Source organism: Notolabrus celidotus, chromosome 8, assembly GCF_009762535.1.
Source record: "Notolabrus celidotus isolate fNotCel1 chromosome 8, fNotCel1.pri, whole genome shotgun sequence".
In the NCBI taxonomy this organism is placed as follows: Eukaryota; Metazoa; Chordata; class Actinopteri; order Labriformes; family Labridae; genus Notolabrus; species Notolabrus celidotus.
This window is the reverse complement of record NC_048279.1, coordinates 17,505,650-17,528,961: the sequence shown is the minus strand read 5'-3', so window position 1 is coordinate 17,528,961 and position 23,312 is coordinate 17,505,650. Positions and strand designations below refer to the sequence as shown.

The following is a 23,312-nucleotide window of genomic DNA, read 5'->3' as shown; positions in this document are numbered from 1 at the left end:
CTACAGTTTTTACACACAGTTATGTCATTTTGAAGTCAATCAAACGGACACGAAGTCTAACAAACCAAGAGAACAACACAAATAAATAAATAAAACAACACCAATTCAAAGCAGTTCAGCACCACGGATAGCGACCACATCATTCTGACACCCACTTTAACTTTTTCAACTAATACAAGAACAGAAGGTCACTGTATCAACAGATACAAAGTTTAGTAAAATTGGCACAGCGGCCCACATCTTCACATACAAACAAAAAATCAAAATGAAGTTCTCGGCCTACTCACCACTATTCCGCGGACTTGCCCATGATGCGCTGTATGTCCATTTTCTTTGCTCTGTCATTCTCAATAGATAACATGACATGTCCACTCAGTATCTCCTCTCCCACCGTGCTCATCAAGGGGTTTTTAGTTAGTTTTACCTTGGAGAATGAGCGCTCAGATGGTGCAACGTTGACGGGAAGAGTAAAGAATAAAAGCAGGGACAGGCCTCATCAAATTCCTCCTAAACTCCATTAAAACACTGATTGCATTTTGGAGTAGAGTAGGTGCGTTTATTTCATGGGCAGATCTTCTGTTTTTTCTCACACCATTCACCTTTTCACAGATGGCCTCCCAAATCACGTTTCTAATGCTGAGATGTCTCTGCTGGAGTTCACCGGTGTGTTTATTTCCCTCCTCCAAAAAGACCTCCAACTCCATGGCTTCAAACTTCATTTATCGCTTAAGACCACTCTGTTCTCTCAAACTCTCCACGGTGACAGCCGATAGCACACGCAAAATACTCATTAAAGGGCGGTCCGCACCACTTTTGCACTTGTTATCATTTGCGCACGCAGTCATAGTAGATCACCTGCAACATGCCCAGAAATAGCACGTGCAAAATTATTATTTGCACACGCAAATTAGCGCTCGTTATTTGGGATCTTAGTAGATCAGGCCCTATGTCGGTGAGCTCTGATCCTAATTCTGGAAATGTCCATACCCCAGTTTTAGAGACAGTGCCCTCTGGTGGAGAGATATAATAAGTGTGCCAACCAACCCCGTGTGACAACCAACCCCATTCTCCCCTGTAGGTGTCACAATAATTTTGTTTTATTGGAGAACTCTTCAATGAAAAGTTTTGCTCCTCTTAAACTGGATTGAGTGACAATGTAACCTTTTGTCTTTAGTCTGTCTCTACTGCTGTGATTTCAGAACATGCATGAGGAAAAGGGAGTGAGTTGAGGCTGTAGATTCATGTAGAGAAGATAATCAGGATTAAATGGCTTAAGAATTGCAAACCTCGTAATCAAAATGCATCACCGTTCTTGAACAGGAAACGTCTTGAGTTGAGTGTAACTTTAATGTACATTGATGTTGAAAACCAGAAAGAGATGCCAGAAAAAAATATACTACTGTAAGTGAGCTGTCTTTGCATCTCTTTTAATTTATATACTGTAGGTCTATTTGCTCCTGAAACAATGACCTTTTGTCAGCAGAATTAGCTAGGCCTCGAAATTGCTTTATCTAACGTATTTCATATACTAAAGGGTTAACGGGTACACTGACGGTACTCTGTCCCTTCATTTGTCGACAAACAAGATGTACTGACTTGTCTAATCAGAAATGTTTTGAGATATTGTCTCAGCTTCATGACACAGTACGGAAACTTGGATTATGTTACGATTAGATAGTTGAGAACAGAGAAAGATTGTAAAGATTGTGACTTGAGGGCAAACTCCAAGCCAACACAATTGTTTAGTCTGCCTGAAACTTGTATTCAACTGTAGGTTTAAACATTTGTAGAACAAAGCAAACAGTGTTGTTGGAAACTTTATTTAGCCTTCACAACACAAACATGTGAAAAGTCACTTCCTCATACCTGCACTCTAAAGGCTTAGAGAACACAAACAACAAGAATACAGTTTCTCTTTTGTTTCTAATTGAGCTTGGTTTTTGTTGAAGACAATGACAAATTAAACAGCAAAATCCCTTTCAAGAAGGGGGTCCTCATTATTCTACTAGTCCCAAAAGCTGCCCCAATGTGCTCTGTCTCATACATTTTCAAATTGTCTAGATTTGATGATTTCCAGGTTACTTATAAGTGATTACATCCCATAATAACTCTGCTTAAAGAAGACAAAAAATAGAAAGCTACCAAGCAATAAACTGTAATATGCCTCTATTGATTTAATTTGTAGCAGCCAAAAATAAAGTAAAAAATCAGCAGATTACATGAAGAACAAGTGATCATGGTAAAACAGTTACAGCACATTAATTAGCATTCAGCTTCAAATAACTGATTCTCAAGTCTGAAAGATTACTTGTTGGAAAGAAACACCCAAGTCATTGCTTCAGTTTATTTTACTGATCTGGAAAAACAAAAGCACAAGTGATCATGAGTAACACAAAGCTCATAAATACACAATATACTATTTTAAAAAAAAATACTAAAGTTCCTCACCATCAATGCTAACGGTCTTCTGCAACAGCAGGGGGGAAATCATTGCCCGACGAGGAACTCCGCCTGAAATAAACAGTCAACATGTTAGGCAAATAGGTTTCCTTCATCATCCATCTGAGCCCTAAATATGAACTAAAATATACAGCACTGAATAATGTGTCAGCAAATCACTGTCTTTTACCTTTCTGGCAGTCAGCTCGGCCACGGACGGCGGTGCCCTCGATGGTTACACCGGACTCGTCCACACACCAGCAGTAGCCAGTGGGGTACCAACATTGCATGGGCAGGTACTTGCCCTGCTCATCACACTGGGGCCGGAAGTCACCAAGCTTGCCTGTCTTGGCCACTGCCTCCAGCTGGCATTTAGACTGGATCACAGGTGCTTAAGGTTTAAAAGAATAAATTGAGTTCATTAGAAATGACTGCAACAAGCTACGAGCAATAATGCTAATGTAACTTCCTGCCAGAGAGCTAATACAGATATCTCTCTAAATTTCTACTTTTATATTAGGCTGCTATAATTTCTGGTTTCATTTTTTCCTTGTGAGATTTGTAAGGAAAATATTGAACCTGTATCCATACAGTTTATTTACTCCATGTTCCCATGATAACAAGTCAATTCCAGTTGTTCTCTCGAAATCTCAACTTATTTTTCTCATTATCTTGGGACAACAAAACATGTTTTTCCATAAACAACACATTGCATTACATATTGGCGTTCTCTCTCATGATAATGGGACAATTTTCTTGTGATCTGAGATTGAGTTGGCCTGACCATGATATGCTGTGCTGCTGTTACCCACACTAAGTGGTCATTCTTTGCTTTTGCAACTCTAGGGATCTGAGGTATGTTTATCAGAAGTTACATTAAAGTATGACCTTGAATAAATGACATGTATGGATACATGTCCAGTAAGGGTCTGAAGAGATACCTCTGTTGACAACATAGGTGGAAGCTGTGCCATCCTCTTTAATATCTCCTGAAACCTCGAGGTCACCATCTAAAATAATATCTGCCATGCTTTTTTTTTTTTACCTTTCCGTTTAAAACAAGTCACTGGCATGCATTATGCAAACTCCTGAGATTCAAACTCTGCTCAGAATATCTACCTCATTTAATTAAATAATACAAATAAATGTCTGTTTGCAAGTAAAATAGAACAGCAAAGCAATAAGTCTCGTGCTTGAACTGTAAAAACGTGTCTACTACTCCAGCACAAGAGGGAATCAGTTGAATACTTAAGTCAGTGTACAACAAAAATATTACAGAAACCTGTCTCAGCTGTTGGGGCAACGGGAGTCTTCTGAGCCATCTGGAAGATCAGCCAGTAACGCATCCAGGTCTCTAAGCTCTGCACAAAGTTTGATTAATAAAAATATGTTTTTTTTATTGAACTTATTTTCAGTTTAGATTCATGTTAATGTGTATTTTGTTGTACCTGCCACTCGCTCTTGTTCATCTGCTTCTCCAGGCCTTGAAGGTTAGCCAGGAAGGTCTCGTTGAACTGAGGCAGTGGGGAGTCCTGCTCAAAACACAACGACAGCTTAGAAATAAAAAAGAAAATACACTGAGGACACACAGGATACAAAGCGGGACATACCTTCATCAGATCTTTCACTTGTTTCTCAACACTGATAACAGTGTCCTGCAGTTTCTATTTAGAGTAAAGGGAAATGACAAAAAATTCAAAATGTTAGTTTCCATGCAGTTTGAACTGTATTCGTTCTCATCTAGGAGAAACAAGGTATGATTGTCAAAGTAAGGCTGATGGACTCCTACAGTCAGGGGCGTCTTGCTAGTCTTGCTTGTCTTGGGAACATCATCTGCAACGTAGTCCATCATCAGAGGAAGGCTGGGCATGTGCATCTTCATTGGAGTTGCAACTTAAGAAATACAAAGACAATCAAAACAACAGGTTATGATGGTGGGAAAAGGAATGATAAAACATTTGTAAAGAACCCCCAAAAAGCATTCACTTTGTATTTTCATAGCTCAGGTACCTTATCTAAATTAATTTACTTAAAATACATTTGAGCTCCACAAGAAAAAAAGTAATATTTTTAAATTAAGCTGAAACATATATATAAAAGATGTTCAAGTGGAATAGAAGGCATGCATCATGTGATCAAACTTTGCCACAAAGAATTATTTCTTATCCAAGCGTAATAAGACACCCCTTCCCCCTCCCTCCCCTTTACCCAGTTAATCTTTCATTTCTCTGTCCAGCTTTCAGATCATGTTCCCCAAAGTAAACTTTCACTTCTCTCTCCACTTCTTTATTTTTTGCATCCTCCTCCTCCTCCTGTCTGGTGAAGACCATGTTAAAGACATTCCTAATAAGACCACTTTGTAATGTCAGGAGGATGTTAATGCTTCCTTTTACCATTAGATGAGCGAGTCAGCTGTCTGCCCAGCTTCTCGGAAGCCTTCTTCAGTGTGTGGATCTGCTGCTTCTGGCTGAACACCATGTAGGCCGTAAAGACCTGACTGGCCAGTAGCATACATGCCAGAGTTGTCAGACCTGCTATCTTTAAAGCACGGCTGTTGGAGGTCCTGAGAGAAAGAGAAAAACAATTAAGAGTCTCTTTATTGTGGCAACCTAGAATTTGGGAATCACATTAGACAAAGCCAAATTCAGACTGACTAGAAGTGGTGTGACATTTTGTAAAATATCAAATATCTAAGCTTCATGGGGTTTTCCAGAGGTGCTATTTGGGGTAGTTTCAAGGGAAAGGTGATTCATTTTGTGTGTGATGGACTGTCCAGCACATGAAAAAAAATCCCCATGTGTAAAAAAACACAACATTGTAATTAAGTGTATAATCTAAATATATATATATATATATATATATATATATATATATATATATATATATATATATATATATATATATAATATTTATATTTCAGTGATAATAATCCTAGGGTAAAAATACAGTCAGCCTTTTTTCACAATCAGCCAATGAGATGTCAGCATCACTTGTTACTAGGCAGACACTTTCGCTGTTGTTGGGACTTAAAAAAGTTGAAAGATTTATTGACAGATTTATTTTTTGTGTACATTAATATTAAAGTATATAGTCAATTCAACTCTACAGTAATTCAAACTACTTGAAAAACATTTATAGCATGGTTAAAGGCTGAATTTCAACTGACACAGATGTATTTCCATGTCTGCTTACATCTCTTTCAAGTAACCTCTTTCTTTTGATATTTTAGTTTATTTTATCTTAAGAGACATAGACTCAAGTGAATTCATTTACAATAACTATGTAGTCGTTCATATTAGTTGAAACAATTAACCTTACTTATTCTTCAAACACAGAGACCGGAGAGACCTACATGTGAAAAATTCTTGAAATCCAGCACTACTAAATCATATTTGTTGGACAATGTTTTTTTTCGTTGTGGTCATTTACAAACCAATTGCATGTGAGCATTACAAGTTACCAGGCAAACTTCACCTGCTGGTGAAAGGGGAAGTGTCTGATAAAATACTTATCTTTTTTTTCACATTGCGTTTTGAGTGTAAAAAGCATAATTATTACATTTAGTGCAAAGCAGTTACAAAAATAATTCTGTTCTTCATAAATGAAATAAAAAAATAGTGTTTTACCACTCTTTTTGGGTAGCCAATCACAGCCTGAGTTAATTACGCATGCCAGCTGCGTACTTGAAGTGTAATAAAAAAAATTAGAAAGTTTATTTTTTAAATGTTTGAATTATGTAATATGAGAGGAAGATTATTAGCAATGGAAAGATTTTTAACGACAACTGTCTGAACAGTCCCTGGCCTGAATATAAGTTAATACCATATTTTCCTCTCACCTTATGGGTGCTGCAGGGGGGATAAGGTCCTCTTCACTGCCGGCCACACTCCCTCGGGCGAGGGGAGCCTGTTCTGGAGGGTTGTCCATCTGTCCTGAAAGTTTCTCCTCAAGGTAACAAACTGGAGAAAGTCTGGCAGGTCTGACAAATTAATGCTCTGAGAAATAAGGAAGTTAATGCAGACAGATTCCTCAGAAAGGTGAGGAGATGTGGGAAGTCCCTTCGATTAAATCGCGAGGGCATGTCTCAGTGGCAGAGCAGAGAGAACGAGGAGCTGTGATTGGTCACATTTCAGCACCATCACTTGTTGGTAGAGGCAGACAACAGTGAGCAGTGAGGCTTTAGAACCAGTTCTACTGCATGGGAGGTTATTAGTTTGTACTATTAGATAACTAATGCTACTTAATAAATGTATATTAATACTTAAGTATACTACCAAAATGTCGAATTTAAAGTTTACTCTCTGCAATGTTCATCTTTTTAATGCAGTATTTTATTTAAATGTATGTTAAACCTACTTTCTGATCAGTGTTTTCTTTCAGGAAAAAATAGAGGACTTCTGCTTTGATAAAAGTTGATGTTTTAATGACATCATTAGAACAAAAAAATCAGAACTTTATTTTTTGGGTGAAAAGGTATGATTGAGAGGAGAGTAAAAAAAACAAGATAAAGAGCTGAACTCCTCAACTTACCTACTTAAGTATACATTTTTCAACCTCTCATGCCTCTGCATAGCAAGAAGTTTCTTTTAGGTCAGTGTTTTTTAGCTCAATCTGAAGATAAGTAACTATACTTCCTTTCTGATGTCCTGCATCTCAGATTTCTCTAAAGCAAAATAAAAACTGATATTTGAACAAAGACCAATTTTGTGAATCAGCACCTTATCTTAAGTGAAACCAAAAGTAAAACCCATCTGTTTGTTAGCTTTGTTCAAACAAAACAGGGACTTAACAGAAATCTCTATACTAAACTGTTGCTTTGAATGCTTTAAACTTAAGAAAAAAAGAAGTACAATTAAAATCAAGTCCAGCTCAGGAAGAAGGGAGATAGATCAATGTACTGAAAAATACAGTGGTGTTTTATTTGCAAATTAAAAAGCACCGACAATATTAGTTACACTGTAAAAATTATTGACAACAATTACAAATCTTTATCATACAGTCCAGGAGATTAGTACCATCATTGCTGTTATGTGTTATCACTTAATACTTTATATGGAGAGACTACCTGCGTACAATAGTTGGCAGTGAGAGGAAAAACAATCATAGCGACACACCTCCGCACAATGAAAGAATCCAAACTCCCCTCAGCACAGCACTGACGTTTCACACTATGGGAATGGGCTGACAGAGAGTGTAGACCCAAACACATTCAATAATTTAGGTCTACTGAAGGTTGCATTTTATGTACATTACAAAGTCAGGAAATAAGAGGACCAACATGTGCATCGTTATTACATCAGAACATTGTACAAAACTATTGCAGTAAGAGCAGCTTTTTGTTATCTACGCTTGACATCTAGTTGCAGTGGTAACACCTTGACGTCTGTATGGTCTCTCTGAGCGTTCTGTTGGTTTTCCTCCTGACTTTTTTCCCTCCCAGAGACAGCCTTTAACCCCCATAACTCAACTAGGAACTGAAATGAAATGAAATATAAGACAAAATATACAGTTTGACAAAAAAAAAAAGATATCCCAATGGTGAAAAAAGATTTGAAATGCACAAACTTGTTCTGTACACTTTCTGAATGTCACAGACCAGAGTGTTTAGATAACATACAGTAGCTAGCTTATGATCTTCTTCACAGATTGTAGCAGGAGCCATTTCGGTAGTGTGCTTTCCAGTAACCTGTTTGTTCAGAATTAATGCTTGCTTGAGTGCCTTAAATATTGTGCTTTCATCATCTCTCTTACTGTTCCTGCTTTAGCAAATTCAATGGTCATGAAACTGACCGCAGAGGAGGTCAAGCAGGTAACATTTCACAAACCAGTCTACTGTACACCTTTGCTTATATGAGAAAACTGAGCTAAGATGTTTAGTTTTGGTACATTCTACATTAATGCATTGCCATCAGCATTATAAAAATGTTAAAACAAAATCTGAATAAAGAAAACAAGACTTTAAAAAAAGAACCCTCAAAATATGTCCATGTGGTAATATTTTAATGAAGATTCTGTCCTGGCACTTGTAAATGCGATAACTAGATTCTACCAAGGCCTATCGAGTAAGGCTACGACATGCAGCCTGAGTCAAGACTCCGGATGACCACTTCTCTTCTTTAATCAAAAGGCATCTGAAACCAATGTCCATCTTTCAATCAGGCTTCATTCAATGTAGTCAATGTAAATGCTGCTTCTTTTAAATGCTCTCCAAACGGCAGAGCTCAAACAGAGGACCTCGTTCTCTGAGCTCCTTTTCCCCACATTCCTTTGATTTTCACGGCAAAGTCCATGCAAAGAAGAGGTTTTATTAAGGAAAGCAAAGGCTGATTATCAAACACTGAGGGACCCTCCTGTGCATCACTGAGCCTTTTTCCTTCTTCCACTGGACACAGTGGAGGCCATCATTGTGGTCCTGGTTTGTCCTGCAGGGGAACAACAGCATCTGAAAGCCTAGGCAAGCTGCGGACACTACCACCCACTGACATCTTCTTCATATGGGAAGATCACAGTTAAGTTTGAGTTCTAGTCTCTGTATAAACTGTTTGGGATCTTCAGCGTGTCTGTGTTTCCCAGCAGGCCGAGCAGTGGTTTCACTATGTGGAGCTCTGATCTCCCCCTGTGGTGCTGCTACCTGGTGTGGACCAGCTCCTCTCTGAGCCAGCTGGGCAGCGGCTGACCCATCCTGTAGAGCAGCTTGGACAGCTCAATGTTGTGATCCCTGTAGTAATCCCTGAGGAACCCCTGGGACTGAAGAAGAGGAGAAGATGTGAGATGAAGTTGCATCATAAGAAATATGTGGGGAAAAAAGTAAAAAAGTCAATTGTTTACTGACAATTTCAGCAAAATTCTGCCATGTGATCTTACCTCAGTGTCCATGTCAGGGTACCTGCGCCCTTTACTCTTTCCCAAACACTTGGTCTTTCCCCCCTCCAGCAGCTGGCACCAGAAGCCTTTCTTAGGGTCAAACCTGTTAACAATAGATACATTAAAAAACGTACTGGGAGACACAGAACACTCACTTAACCTATGATTCAGACCAAATATTACCAATTAAAATAATTAGATGTGAAAAAGACAAACAATTATTTAATTAATGACCATTTTATGCATAATGATGATGCCAACGGCGAGGTGGCAATTATTAATCTGGGAATCAGTCTGGAATTCAGAGAGTGAGGGGTTTTAAGTGCAGAGAGATACTCACGCTAGGATCTTGTGGTAGTTGATGATGTTGGCCAGGGCTAAATATTTCTGGATTTTATCCATGATAGAAGCAGGCTCAGTCTTCAGCATCTGTCCATCCAAGACTAACAACTGAGAAAAACACACAAATAACACAGTGCTATTATTATCAGTCCATTTTGACAAGAATCAATGCTTCATAACATCACAACATTACTACACACAACTGAGACTGATTTATACTGACAGCATTGCTGACCATGTTTCATTGTCTCAGCTGACAGATTTGCTCTTTTTGGGGCAACAAGAATTTATCTTTCCACTGAAGGTGTCCCTACAGGGCAGCTCCTTCCTCTCATGGTTTAGTAGGTATACGCACAGCCTGTAAGGACTTTTCAAAGTACGTACACAAGCTCCCTTTACTCCAAACCATGCTGGAGGAAAATGCCCGCCAATCATCCATATAGTGTGATTCACTAAAAGAAAAGATTTTGTAGCCCTGACTTTAACAAACACTGCAGGTCTAAAAATGACATCACTGGTATTGGTAGCTGCATGCTGCCTTTGTGTTTGGAAAACACCTGCAGTACCTGGCTGGAGTGGTAGTAGTTGAGCCAGCGCTCTAGGTGGATGGCGTACCAGCCTGGAACCAGACAGCGATTCTGAAGGACCCGTAGTCTGACTGGCGCGTCGTGGCCTGCTGTGATGACGTCATGGAAGGAGTATTTTAATGCCACCGGGTCATCGTGGGCTCTTTGGTGCTGTTGGCAGGCAGAGAAAATTGGAGAAGCTTCAAATAAATTATTTTGTCTGAGCAGAGATTACCAGAACAGTAAGTGTTGAGGAGATCTAACAGTTTGAATGCTTTATATGAGTTTATTCATGTAGTTTCAAAGGTTCCCGTGACGCACCTGGTACCAAGAGTAAGCTCTGTCCGCTGGGTTGATTAGGATGGTGATGATCTTGGCTTTGGGCAGGAGAGCTGCCGCCCTCTGAGCAGCCACCTCAGAGTCAAAGTAGTTGGCACTCTTCTCAAAGTAGTAGTCTGAACTGGTGTTGGAGGGCAAAGGGAAGTACTCCATGTACCTATCACATAACAAATATAAACATGCAAAGTGTTACTAGCAGGTGTGGTTAATCTGGCCCAATTTGCTCTCTGCAGATAAGGATGATTTCCCTGCTTGCTGTGTGGGTGGTCGACCATGTGCAACAGCTCATCACCTCACACACGGAAGCATATTTACCAACACGGTACAATATTAATATTTGGGTAGCCCACTCAGATTAGTGTGAGGAGGGCCAAGTAAATGTTGAGCTGGGACTTTTCATGTTGTGATGCATAAAGCCTCTTGTTAAGACTCATTTCAAACAATTAAATCTATTTCAAAAATCAAAGGTGTTTGACTTTTTCTGGTTTGCTTTTATACGCTGCACTGTTGAGTGAATTTTGTTGCATGAAGCTTTGACATAATTTTCTATCCGGATTCTTGATTTTGTTTGCTAAAAAACAGGAGCTTCCTACTTTCCTTAGGGTGTAATATGTAATGAGGGAGTCTGATTGAATCTGTTTATTTTATTCACAGTTTTCCAACTTTACTTTTTTCCATATAGTCAAATCCAGCGAGCAATTTGTGTGTGGCACCATCTTGTGTAGCTGCTATGACTGTGTGTACTGCTGCTGCCTGCAAGCAGCGACAGCAGGGTGGATCGCTGGATTCAAACATTAGGCAGCTGCTGATAAAGGTTCTTTGCATTAGTTAGAGTTTTCATAATAGGTTGAAAAAAACGGTGCAGTTTTTTATTCTGTGCCATAAAATGCAACATTATTCTACAGTGCTTCTACAGAAATATTCATAAAGCATACATTTTCTTCCATTACTTATATTTATACCATAGATTGTATAAAATATGGACACTGTGCCTCTCATTGGAAGACTTGTAATCTCAATATCTTCGAAATTGCAGCGTTTGAAAAAATTCACCCCCCTACAGTGTGTGCCAATCGAGAAATTAGCTATCAAGACTACACTCGTTTTTTGAACCAGGCTGTAAACATGTTTATTAATGCTGTAAAGATCGTCTTTTTTTAATTGGTGTGTGTGTGGTCTCCGGTACTTCCGGAGCCAGCCTCAAGCGGCTCCTCAATGAATTGCAGTTTATAACACTTCTGCATGGGCTTCATAGTTTGAGACCGGAGGTTGCCGCTTAATTTATACCCAAACTTGATCTTGATTAACACCCAGGTTCTTGGTTAGCTTCCCAGCTAGTAGAAGAACGATATTTACAATGGTTTCATTGATTGCCTGACAATGAACTACAAAATGCTATCAACAGGTCACTCAGAAAGCTGCAAAATCATTAACAATAATACTATTTTCAATCCACTTCTGAAGAATATCTTCCACTGTGCGGCCTGTGTCGCTCAAAGAGCGGTACTCTTCATGAAGGGAAGGCTATTGTGTTGTTGAGTCAGTGAGCTCTTTTGAATCCCTTCTTAAAACATACTTTTATCACAGAGCCTTCCCGGATTTTATCAGAATTTTTAATTGACTTCATTTTATTATAACTATCTTAAGAAATATATTTTAAAATAATTGTATTCTTTTAGAGTTATTTTAGGGGAATTGTATGTCTTTTAAAATATGTTTTATTTCTTTATCTTGACTTGTGAGTTTTTATGATCTGCCTGTTTTATTTTGCTGCCCATGAAAAGCACTTTGTAACCTGTTTTTTGAAAAGTGCTCAACAAATACAATTATTATTATTGTGCAAAATTAACAAAGTTAAAAAATTGTCATGGCTGTTAAAGCAGCTGAAAACTCCACAGGTTCTTCAAAATGCCACCTACACTGTTGTCCAAAGTAAAGTTACGTGTTAAGAGCAGGTAAAAGTAGATAATTGATCACTTGTGAGTCGAACTAGCATTTAAACATGCAGATATTTTGGGAGGACCCCATCACAGTAATTGCTGCTTGCTCCCTTCTGGTGGTTTGCCGGATTGGTCTATATTATTTGCATTCCTACACAGATATGGAAAGAGTATAACAGATGGTTTCTATAATTGAGAGTGTATAGAACAAAGACAATTAAAATGGCTTGACACTATACATTTTCCCATGTCATGCTTTACCCAGACTTCCAGTATTTACCAATTACAGGAATTATTTACACAGTTTTAAATGTTTGATGTTCTACACAGCTTTAAAGACTTTAAAAAAAAAAATGCTAATTGATGTACCACTATTACAACTCACCATGTGAAGACATTTTTTATCATATTACACCAGTGTTTCATCATCATCAACAATCATTACATGTTTTTACACCAGCCTCCACTAATGAGTGCCCACAGGAGGAGTTATGGTTTTCAAGATATTAATATCCACTGACAATTTTTTGTGTTTTAAATGTAGTGTTTCTAAATGCTAAATTATTAAGCTTAAAGTAGATTGTTTTTAATTCCTAAAAGGTTACAAAGAGAGACTAAGAGCTCATTTAAGTGAAGGTAAAAGACAAGGGAACATGAAAACCAAACGGAGTGATACACACCAAACCAAATACTCATTAAATCCTATTATATCATGATGAGAGATTTCTTTTGATAACGTGGTTTTGTTGTTAGCACAGCTACATGAGTTCTCACCAGTCGATGCCTCTGTGGTAGTTGTGTCCATTGAAGAACTGGATCTCCTCAAAGGTCTCTTTGCTAGGGTAGTTACTGGTAAGGTCAGGGTGCATGCCAAGAAACAGGTAGAGAGCAGTAGTTCCTTAGAGAGGACAGAAAAATAAGTGGTTTAGACAGCTTGAAGAATATAAGGGGCAAGAGAAGAGCAAGAGGTTTAAGAGTGCATCTTGTCTTACAGGTACAGTGAGGACAACCACAGCCTTACAAACTCACGACACTCTTACTACTATTAGAACTAATCTCTTATTTTAATGAAATATTCAAAACTCAATTAAAACCACTTTGCACATGAAAAATCTGCTGGTTTACTTCTGATTCAATAATTTCCTAATTCGTCCTGTAGGGGGTGCTGAAGCACTGCAGCGTCTCACCTGTCTTCTGAGGCCCGATGACAAGCAGTTTGGGGAAGCGGTCACATGTTTTCTCTTTGGACCAGATGTCCTTGTGCCTTTTGTCCTCACAAGGATCCTGTAGCCACAAAACAGATAAACAAGCCTTTGTTTCAAGATGGGTCTCTAAATAATTCATTTTTTATCAACATTTGAAGAAATGCAAGAAAGCAGGTCATTTTTTTATTTGCATGTGTAAAGCCACTCAGATTGACAGGGGAGAAGCTTGTCATAAAACATGTAGAGATGGGTTGTAACATTGCTGGTGTATCACTTCATCAATTACTTGTCACAGCACTCATTGGGGACCACAATGTAATGTAATGAAGAGACACAATGCATGCATCAGATCCCCATTTTCAGCTCCAGTGTGACTTTACTGCATCATTACAGGAGCAAAGGTTGTTCAAAAGAAGACTGCAGGCAGAAAGCTTTAGTTTGGTTCCAAAAAGTAGAAGTCTAATAACTATATGAATATATAATAGAATGATCAACATGCAATTCTTACCTGCCAGAGGGGATCTCTCTCAGAGGGGAACAGGCTGAAGTATTTCTGAGCCAGCTGAATAGGTGGAAGTGTCTGCATCTTCAGGTTGGTCCACGTCTGCACAAACATCATCAGGCTCTTAAAGGTGTACAGGCCGAGGCGGTCGTTCCCGTAGTTGGACAGATGGGTCATGAAAATACTAATCTGAGAATGGGAAAGAACAAGCCTAGTCTGTAAAATGTGTGATGGGTGTTATAAACTGTTATAGGCACACTGTTAGAAAAATGTGCCATGATATGAATTTTAACTAGAGCTGCAATAACTGATTGATTCAGTGACCTGCCAACAGATGGGACACAGGTACATTGTGATGATTTCATTCTTTTATTAGTCAGATAACTTCAGTTAACTTTGTAAATGTCACTATGACTCATAAGAAACCATGAGAAGTACTACATTTGATGATCTAAAGCATGGGTGCCCAAACTTTTCAGCCCGCGACCCCCAAAATACAGGTGCCAAAGACTCGCGACCCCAACTGTCCCTCAAAGTGATTTAATGTGGCTTCATATGGCTGGTCTGCAGATAATTAGCCTACCTATATGAGCATGTGGCTATGTTTCCTGTGCCGATATGAGTTAACCTACTGCTACTGATGCTTTTGATAATTATCTGTTCACTAACTCTAAACTTAGCAGTCATCTGGAAACAAAGAAAGGCAGAAAACTCATTACATTTTCTTTTTTCAAAGTTTTATTTAAAGTTTAGCTACTATTTTTGACAATATTTTTTTATTATAAATGGTTAAAATGTACTATTTTTAGATAACTTCAAAAGAAAAAAGAAAAACGTTCTGGAGAACATCTAACAACCCCCCATTTGTGTCTCATACTTTGGGAACCCCTGATCTAAACAATCAACTGAAGACGCAAGAAAAAAAACAAGAATTTAAATGTGATTATTTGTGAAATTATACACTTTGAGGAATTTTAACTGTTTTATCAGTACTTGGCTGGAACTTCTACTAAACTTAATTACTTTTGCTGAATAAAGAAACATGTCTCGGCAGGTCTGGTTTCAGCTAGAGGAATTACAGCAACAAATTATCTTGTACTGTTTAAATGGGCACCACACTGCAGTTTCAAGTTGGGCTTTAAAATGTATAAAACTGTCCTTTCACTGAGAGAGCGTCAGTGATGAGCCACTAAATGCATCTATTTAAGGGGCAAAGCTTACATCTTCACTTCTCACAGCTCTAGATCATGATGTTGTTTTGGCTGACTTAAAATGCAGTAACTCCAAGTAAGCCAAAAGAAATTTGGTTTCTCAGTTATGTTCCACCGAAGTAAGCCAGAGTGAAGCAGCTGTGTAATTTACTATCTACTGATGAACTGAGACTCGCCTGAAACAGATGAACGGGCACTAATCCCAAGAAATGACAGTGTTCTATACTGCAGACGTAGAAAGTTACACGCCAACTTCTGGCTACACTGGAATTACTGAAAGGTTGGCATCCATTCAGCAAACATGATAAAACAATGAAAGATGATGATCACTGATGGGTTTTGAGATTGAAAAAGAACAAACAATGAAAGTGCCCCAATGTTAAGGGTGCTTGTTTCAAAGTGTAGGCATATTTTGATGCGCTTATCTAACAACGTAGGGTGACATTTGTTTTAAATGTGAATGTGGTAATGAAAGCAACGCTGTTTATCATCTTCAAACAGAACCTGTTAACAAATTTCAACATTGCATTTTGCCTAGAATAAAAAGAACCTTTCAAATGAGTGTAAAAGGGACCTATGATGCAGACAGTCATTGTCCCGTTCCTCTTTTTAATTTCACTTTACACCACCTGTTGAATGGATACCACAGAGACGAAAGCAGCACTGTGTGGAAGTTTGTTTGACTCACAGGGTTCAGCAGAACAGTGAGGAAGAGCTCTCCACCGTTGATGAGCTTGTCCAGTTCATTGGGGCTGCCTGGGTAGTCTTTGTAGAAGATGGTGTGTGTGAAGAGGCCACACGTCTGCCGGGGCAGTACCTGTGAAATAAAAACACCAAGTTACAAAAACTGCAAAAAGGACAAAAATCTCACACACAAGCATTAAACAAAAATCACAAAGAAATGCATTCAGACAAACAAACACACACACATCATCAGGCCTCCACTGAGAGCAGAGCTGTCAGCACTCCAGGCAGTTACCCCACACATTGTTTGCTTTCAATAACATTCATATTATGCAGCTCATCTAGCCAAAGCAAACCTCTTATTCACTCTGAGTCTATATGGAAATTCATGGAAATGCGTTTACAGTTTTGAGTGTCTGGGGAACTGAATATCAATCATCAGTAAGCAGTGGAGACCGTCCATTCAGACCGTGCTATCTCAAGGACGGGAACACAGCTCTGAGACCACACAGGCCAGCTGAATGCCAGCACTACAAAGGGGCCGGACTGAGGCTGCACTGTTTTCCATCAGCGCTGAAGGTCAACCCCGGGAAGAAATAGATAAGAATTTTACCCCCTTCTTTTGAAGCACTTGAATGTAATCTATTCGACTTTAATTCTGCTTTCATGATTTTACTATTCAGCACTGGCTAGCACCGTCAAAACTGAACAAAGTGCAGTTTTTCTCTAGTTGTTGACATTTTGATGATTGGTTCTGTGAAGACACTTGCAATGCCAGAAGTGTCAGTCTCGGTTATGACGCCAAAGGCTGCTGGGAAAGCACCACACAGAAGGGTGACTCATGCGAGACCCGACTATGTCATCCTCTTCCACTCTGTAGAAGAATACCCAGCTTAAATAATGAGTTGATTGCCTTTCTGAGGACTTCTGTGATAAATTAGTTCCTGCACGGCATCTTCAGGGACAACACTCGTGGAAAGTACAGGTGGAAGAAGGAAAGTATGGCGAGTAACCATGAGACAAGAACAAAAGAATTATTGAAAGATGGAGAGATAATTAATGGGTGAAGGACAGCATATGTAGACAGAGAGAGAGAACCCTGAAAGGGATTATTGGCTGGAAAGGTAATTGATGATGAGTGGCAAACAACGGGCTGCAGGTATCATGATAATGAGGCCTTGTGGATGCTTCATGTGAATGAAAAGTGATCTTACACTAATGCCGCTGTGAATGAAACCTCGCCGAAAGCGTGCAGGCTTCAGGTGTGGGTATTCCTCTGTGCTGGTCACCTTGATCCCCCACACCTTTTTCCAGGCATCATACAGCTGCATGTGGACCGGGTACACGCCAGAGTGGTGGGGTGCTACCGCATAGCCCATGTTGGTGGGGATCCCGTGCTCCTACAGGGTGAAAAAAAGCATGCATGAGAGAGAGCCTACTCAATGCTACAGAAAACTGGTTTGTTCAACAACCTAGACCAGGGGTTACCAAACTTTTCAGCCCACAACCTCCAAAATATAGGTGCCAAAGACTTGAGACCCCCACTGTCCCTCAAAGTGATTTAATGTGGCTTAATTTAGCTGGTCTGCAGAAAATGACCCTACCTATATGAGCATGTGTCTGTGTTTCCTGGGCCGTTATGAATTAACCTGCTGCTACTGATGCTTTGATAATTAACTGTTCACTAACCTTAAACTTAGGAGTCATCTGACAAAAAGAAAGGCAGAAAACTCATTACATTTTCTATTTTCAAAGTTTTATTTAAAGTTTAGCTACTATTTTTGACAATATTTTTTTATTATAAATGGTTAAAATGTACTATTTTTAGATAACTTAAAAAAACAAACACTGGAAGACATCTCACAACCCCACATTTGTGTCTCACGACCCCACACTTTGGGAAGCCCTGGCCACGAGTGACAGTGGTGGCTTCTGTAAATACCACTGTGGGTTTGTTCATTATGGGAGATTAAAATGTATCAACTGACTTGAATTTATAACTCGCTGATTGGACCAAAGTGCTCATTGTGTTAGCTTCCTTACTGCCTTAGAAGAATCACTTGAAATGGGGCATTACCTCTCTTATAGAGCGGCCGTTTAATGCCGTTTCCAGCTCATAAAAACAGCACAAAGCTATTACAGCATACCTGAACCATTGGTGGATAAACTGTAGTACGGCTCGTGATATATAACATTTAACAATATTAGCATTGCAGGACATGCAATGTCAATCAAATGTACTGTACACGACAGGCTGCTACTTTATATATATATATGTAGGTATATAGCTTGACTTTCTCCATGACTAGTTTATAATAATGGTCTGATATAATTTTGATGCAACCCCCAACTTGCACACATAGAGAACTGACTGCCGTGTGTGCAGAGTCGTTGTGTCACATGACTGTAAAATGTAAACATGCATGCACGGGTGATGCTGCTCGAGGCAGATGCTAAATTGTGCAAGGCAGATTTTAAGAGCGAACTCCTGCTTTTAGCAGTACCTCGTCCCGGGGCTGCTCAAAAGCTGAAGTCACACATACGAACTTCCATCAGAGCGGATGTTCCACTGAATGTTTACTTTAGTGTCTACTCCTGCAGCGCACTTAGATCCACATGTTGTATCTTGACCTCTCTTTGTCGACCAACCCCCCAATCCCCCAGGAGGTGATTTGAAAGCAGAGAACATACTTAGAAACCCTGATAATAAAAAGCTTTAATGATATGATTAAATCATATAAGTATATAAAACACTGCGTTTATAAGTAATAAGTATGTAATAGAACAACAGGTAAAACTTTGCAAATCTCTGATGTTTGTTTACTTCTACAGGCTGTGTTTATTTTTTGTCTCTAGGCTGTAAAACTGAATGTCCCGTCTGGGAGAAATAAATTTGTCTGAATCTGGATCTATAAACTTTTAAAAGGCTTTTGTAAGTCCCTCTTCTATTGTAATCATTGATGTTTATTTTAATGTTGTTTGTTTGTAAATGGTCTTGTGTGTTTTATTGTTTCTATGTCCCAAGTCATCAATTGTAAATAAATCTGGTTGAGTCCTTATGTGTGTTTTTTTTTTTAGAGATATTAATAGATTTTTAGTCATTAAAAAGAATAACTTGAATCAGAGTTAGAGAGTTTAGAAGAAAAGCTGTCAAAAGAAGTAAGGTTCATTAACATTCATCAAGTTCCCAAGACTTCTATGCATACCATCCTTCAAACTTTGTTGAAATCAGAGTGCTTCTGACATATTTGTGTCAGTATCCTTTCAGTGATTGCCCTTTCATGTGACATGTTCATTCATTATTGTGTTAAACAGTAGTTTTCACTGGTAGAGGACAAGGCAGCACAACTTTTTCACCGTTTCCTTCTCTTCTTACAGCTGCCAGAACAGCAGTTTTATATAGCTGACATAGCAAAAAAACGAAAACAAAAGAAATTTCAACATGCCAATGCAAGCTAGATTTCATAATGAATGAGCAACATGAAATATGATGCGTTTGTCACTGCACTTAGCACTAAGGAGATTGGTCATCAAAAATGCGACTACATAGTTAATTGCATCCTCTTCTGTCAGTGGATCATTTTTAACAGCTAGGTGTGCTGAAAGGAGGAGGAGGTGTTGATGACAGGCCGCACACCTCAACTGTCCACTTGTGCAAAAAATACCTTGTGCTGTTTAGCATGAAGTCTTATTAATAATGTCTTCTTTATAAGGACCACTTGAGTTTGTTTGGCCGTACTGTAGTCTGTTGCTTTGAGTGTCCTAAAATCAACCAGAACTCAAATCTTTCATGTCATTAAAAACAACCCACATCTTTGCTGAGAGCTCTGGTTATCACACAAAAAAATGGTGTACCTCTAATCACAGTTCCCACCATAGGCTGTGATCTGACCTTCCTCCCTGTGACTCACCATGGCAAATTTCTTGTTGAGCAACATCTGCTCCGCTAGCACGGACTGGTTGTGGAAGAGATGTGGCTGCATGTGGCTCCACATGTGAGGAAACCACCAGAACTCCTTCACGTAGGAGAGCAGCAGGTCATCCCCGAGGTCCTCCTCATCCGACCCTGAAGGATGGAGAGGGAGGAGAGTTAAGACCAGAAAGAATGAGGGAGGGTGTGGGGGTGGGGAGCAAGGGGTGATTGGTGAAGAGGAAATGGAGGAGATAAAAATGGACAAAGAAAAAGTAGAGGCAAAAGGTGAAACGGGGTCAGAGATATGAAAGAAAGGAAACGAAAGTTGGAGTCAGAGGGGTACAATGTTTAAATATTAGAGTGACATATTTTGGGGGTGCACAATGAAATGAGGGCATGAAGGACAGGAGAAGGACAGGAGAAATGACATGAAAACTTCACAATCCCTTCTTCGGTTAAAAGCTGCAGTTTCAATTCTTGTTCAGCATCTTACCAGCGTGAAAGAATTTCCCTGAGAAGCCCAGATTGAAGGTGAAGTTGGGCACATGCGTGCGCAGCTCTCTTTGTGTCTCCAGCAGGGCCTGAAACAGTGGGAGGAGAAGAAGAGTGAGTCAGTGCATGTTGAGCTCATGCTGGTGCACGAGTGCATTAATGAGGAAACGTGAACGACCCTGTGAACGCGCACCCACATTCATATTTCATTCTGCAAGTTTCTTTCAGTAAACATCCAACACTCCACTCCCAGTTGCCTCACTCCTCTCTTTCATTCTGTTTGATATTTTTCTCTCCTCTGATTCGGGTGTTTGTTTCATTTGATCTTGGCACTGGATTAGACTGGCAGCACACACCCTCTCTCACGCTCTCACATTTCTGCATCTTGTCAGGGTGTGATACGTTCCTAAAGCTTGCTGTTTCGCTGCCATGAGGAGGCCTTGATGCTTCTTCCTTGGTTTTCTCTTCCACCCTCTGCCTGCACATGAGGCGGGCCCTGTTCTGCTCTGAGGGGACGCAGGCACAGAGCTTTTCTACATTCTTTGTATGTCTCTGGGCCCCTGAAATATTCATCGCCGTGGAGCTCGTGTGACAGTGTGAGCAGTGGGGCCTGTCAGCTTTGAGCGGCCTACTGGGACGAACGCATTGAAAAAGAGAAGAGGAGCGGGAAGAAGGGCTTTTGGAGGACTGACAGGGGAAAGCTCATGCTATGTGTGAGGCAATTTTTCTATAATCGTCAAAGACTGTTGAACACTTGTTTATGAATATATATATATTTATATATAAATACTAGTGGTTTCAGTTTCTACTCTGGGCTATTTTTCCTCAACTCTTACACACATGCACAAACTCACCTTTACATCCGGCACCTTCATGCGTGTGCCCTCTTTGCCAACAAATATGTCATCGATGTCCACCAGGAGGTAGCGCTCCAGAGACAAAGATAGCCTCTTCCCTGTGAGAAAGGCCACAGCGTCCACAAACACCAACTTGTGCAGCCAGAAGACCAGGTTGTTGCCGAACAGGACCCTCTGGATGCCATCGTGGAGTCCCAAGTCCTGTACCACCGACGGGAGCAGAGCAGCGTTCTGCCCCATGGATGCGACGCTCTCAGCCGATTGGGTCTTGGCCAGCAGCACGGGCTCGTACGTCGAGTGGTTGGACTGGAAAACGGTCCAGTCATCCCCGGGGAGAGGACCTGGCAGAGGCTGCCCGGATCGAGTGATGAAGAGTAGAGGGGACTTTGGATTGACGGTGCAGTCCTTCAGACCCAAGTTAGAGTGAAGGAAGAGAGGGAAGCCTTTGAGCTGTGCACTGAGCAGACTGTTTTCATTGGCCTGATCGACATAGAGACAGAGACAAGAGACAGAAATGACAAAGTCATCATACATGAGGGTGATGAAGACGGCAACATATTGGATATAATTCCCCAATTTCTCCTCTCATGCGTGAAATAAGGAATGTCAGGCCTACTCAAACGCAAAGGCATGTGGCAGCTTCTACCTGCTACGCTCAATCTGCCGTGTGCCAACATCGCAGTCAAACTGAATAACCTCCTGCTGTTTCCTCCAAGATTCAAAGACTGAGGGTACAGTGATTATTCATTGAAATTTCCCCTCCGATATTTGTCATCCTCTGATTCTTTCACATCTCTACTGCAACAGATAAGCAAGTCCTACTTTCTTAAGTCTTAGTAAAAACGTCACCTTAAGGTGTGCTTGTGTGTGTGTGTGTGTGGGGCCTGAGCTTCTAATCACAATGTAAATGCTTAACACAATGGCTACTGTCAAAGAATTCAACAGGATAGTTTCATAAAAAGAGGCATCTCATTTGGGTCATTCAGACTCTGGAGAAATCCAATGCTTTTTAACTATCAGTTAAAATAGACCAAGCAGGGCCAGGGAGGTTAGTGCTGCACAAACTAGTCTCATCACTGAGCATACATAGAAAGCAAACGAAAACCTAATGTATTAAAACACAGTGAGGTCTCTTAGACCTCAAACAAGGGTGATGCTTCAGTCTGCAGTGGAAGTTACAAGTTCAAACTAGTTTCAGAAGACTATCCTCATTAAATTCAGAAAAGGCTTGAGGGTCAGGCTAATAAAAACAATGTTTCATGTGTTTTTTTAAGCTTTGAATGAGGGCCTTGGGGTTAACAAGCAAAACCTCACAGAGCATTTGGTTAAAGGAGTCTTATTAAATACTTTATAACACCTGTTGAGAAGTCTCATGATTAGGCTATTCTAGCTGCTGGAGGAACTGTGGACCCAAGGAAGCAAATCACCACAGCTTCTGTTGTGTCTGTTCTTAAATACACACATTTTTACGTGTGTGTTTGGGACGAATGGTATCTTTGAATGGGAGCAACTTTTACATCCTCTTATGAATGGCTTATGTCAGGGACCCAATGTTCACATCAGATCAGTCCCCCTCAATGGAGGACTGATCTGATATGTTTTATAACATCTCTATGATAGAGCTGACTACTTTTACTTTGAGGCTATAGAGAACCACTTTTTTTTTTTTTTACATTAGGCGTTTTTCCACCGCAGGCAGGAACTTTACCCCGGAACTAGGGACATTACCCCTGAACTACGTGTGTTTCGACTGGAGGAACCAGGGTCTAGATTTAGTTCAGGGGTACATAATCTCCCCCTAAAAAGCCCCTGCTTGGGGGGGTAGTACTTTTCAAAGGTCCTGGGACTTTCGGTTGAACGTAACAGTATTTGTGGAGTTTACACAGTTGTTGAAACACAGAGGGAGTTCCTGGGAATGCATAGATTTTTATTAAGATTTCAAAATATTATTTAATATT

General features: G+C 39.9%; 2 protein-coding genes across 2 annotated transcripts in view; both read right to left on the bottom strand.

Moving 5' to 3' along the window:
- Positions 1-1,801: 1,801 nt before the first annotated feature.
- Positions 1,802-6,523, bottom strand: cd74a (CD74 molecule, major histocompatibility complex, class II invariant chain a). Its single transcript, XM_034690595.1, has 9 exons — positions 6,278-6,523; positions 4,833-5,002; positions 4,229-4,332; positions 4,050-4,103; positions 3,888-3,971; positions 3,722-3,800; positions 2,630-2,830; positions 2,449-2,511; positions 1,802-2,356 (listed from the first exon to the last, which is right to left on the bottom strand). Exons 1-9 carry the CDS (start codon positions 6,364-6,366, stop codon positions 2,349-2,351), a joined length of 852 nt encoding a protein of 283 aa, XP_034546486.1. The 5' UTR covers positions 6,367-6,523; the 3' UTR covers positions 1,802-2,348.
- Positions 6,524-7,334: 811 nt separating this feature from the next.
- LOC117817827 (bifunctional heparan sulfate N-deacetylase/N-sulfotransferase 1-like) overlaps positions 7,335-23,312 on the bottom strand; it is a 56,988-nt gene continuing 41,010 nt past the window's right edge. The window contains exons 3-15 of the mRNA XM_034690594.1: positions 21,352-21,834; positions 20,499-20,586; positions 20,004-20,158; positions 17,307-17,492; positions 16,097-16,225; positions 14,204-14,386; positions 13,678-13,774; positions 13,265-13,388; positions 10,533-10,707; positions 10,212-10,382; positions 9,644-9,753; positions 9,304-9,406; positions 7,335-9,186 (exon numbers count right to left, since the gene is read on the bottom strand). Of these exons, the coding sequence (XP_034546485.1) occupies positions 9,067-9,186; positions 9,304-9,406; positions 9,644-9,753; positions 10,212-10,382; positions 10,533-10,707; positions 13,265-13,388; positions 13,678-13,774; positions 14,204-14,386; positions 16,097-16,225; positions 17,307-17,492; positions 20,004-20,158; positions 20,499-20,586; positions 21,352-21,834 (2,124 nt within the window). The 3' untranslated portion in view covers positions 7,335-9,066. The remainder of the gene's footprint in view (positions 9,187-9,303; positions 9,407-9,643; positions 9,754-10,211; positions 10,383-10,532; positions 10,708-13,264; positions 13,389-13,677; positions 13,775-14,203; positions 14,387-16,096; positions 16,226-17,306; positions 17,493-20,003; positions 20,159-20,498; positions 20,587-21,351; positions 21,835-23,312) is intronic.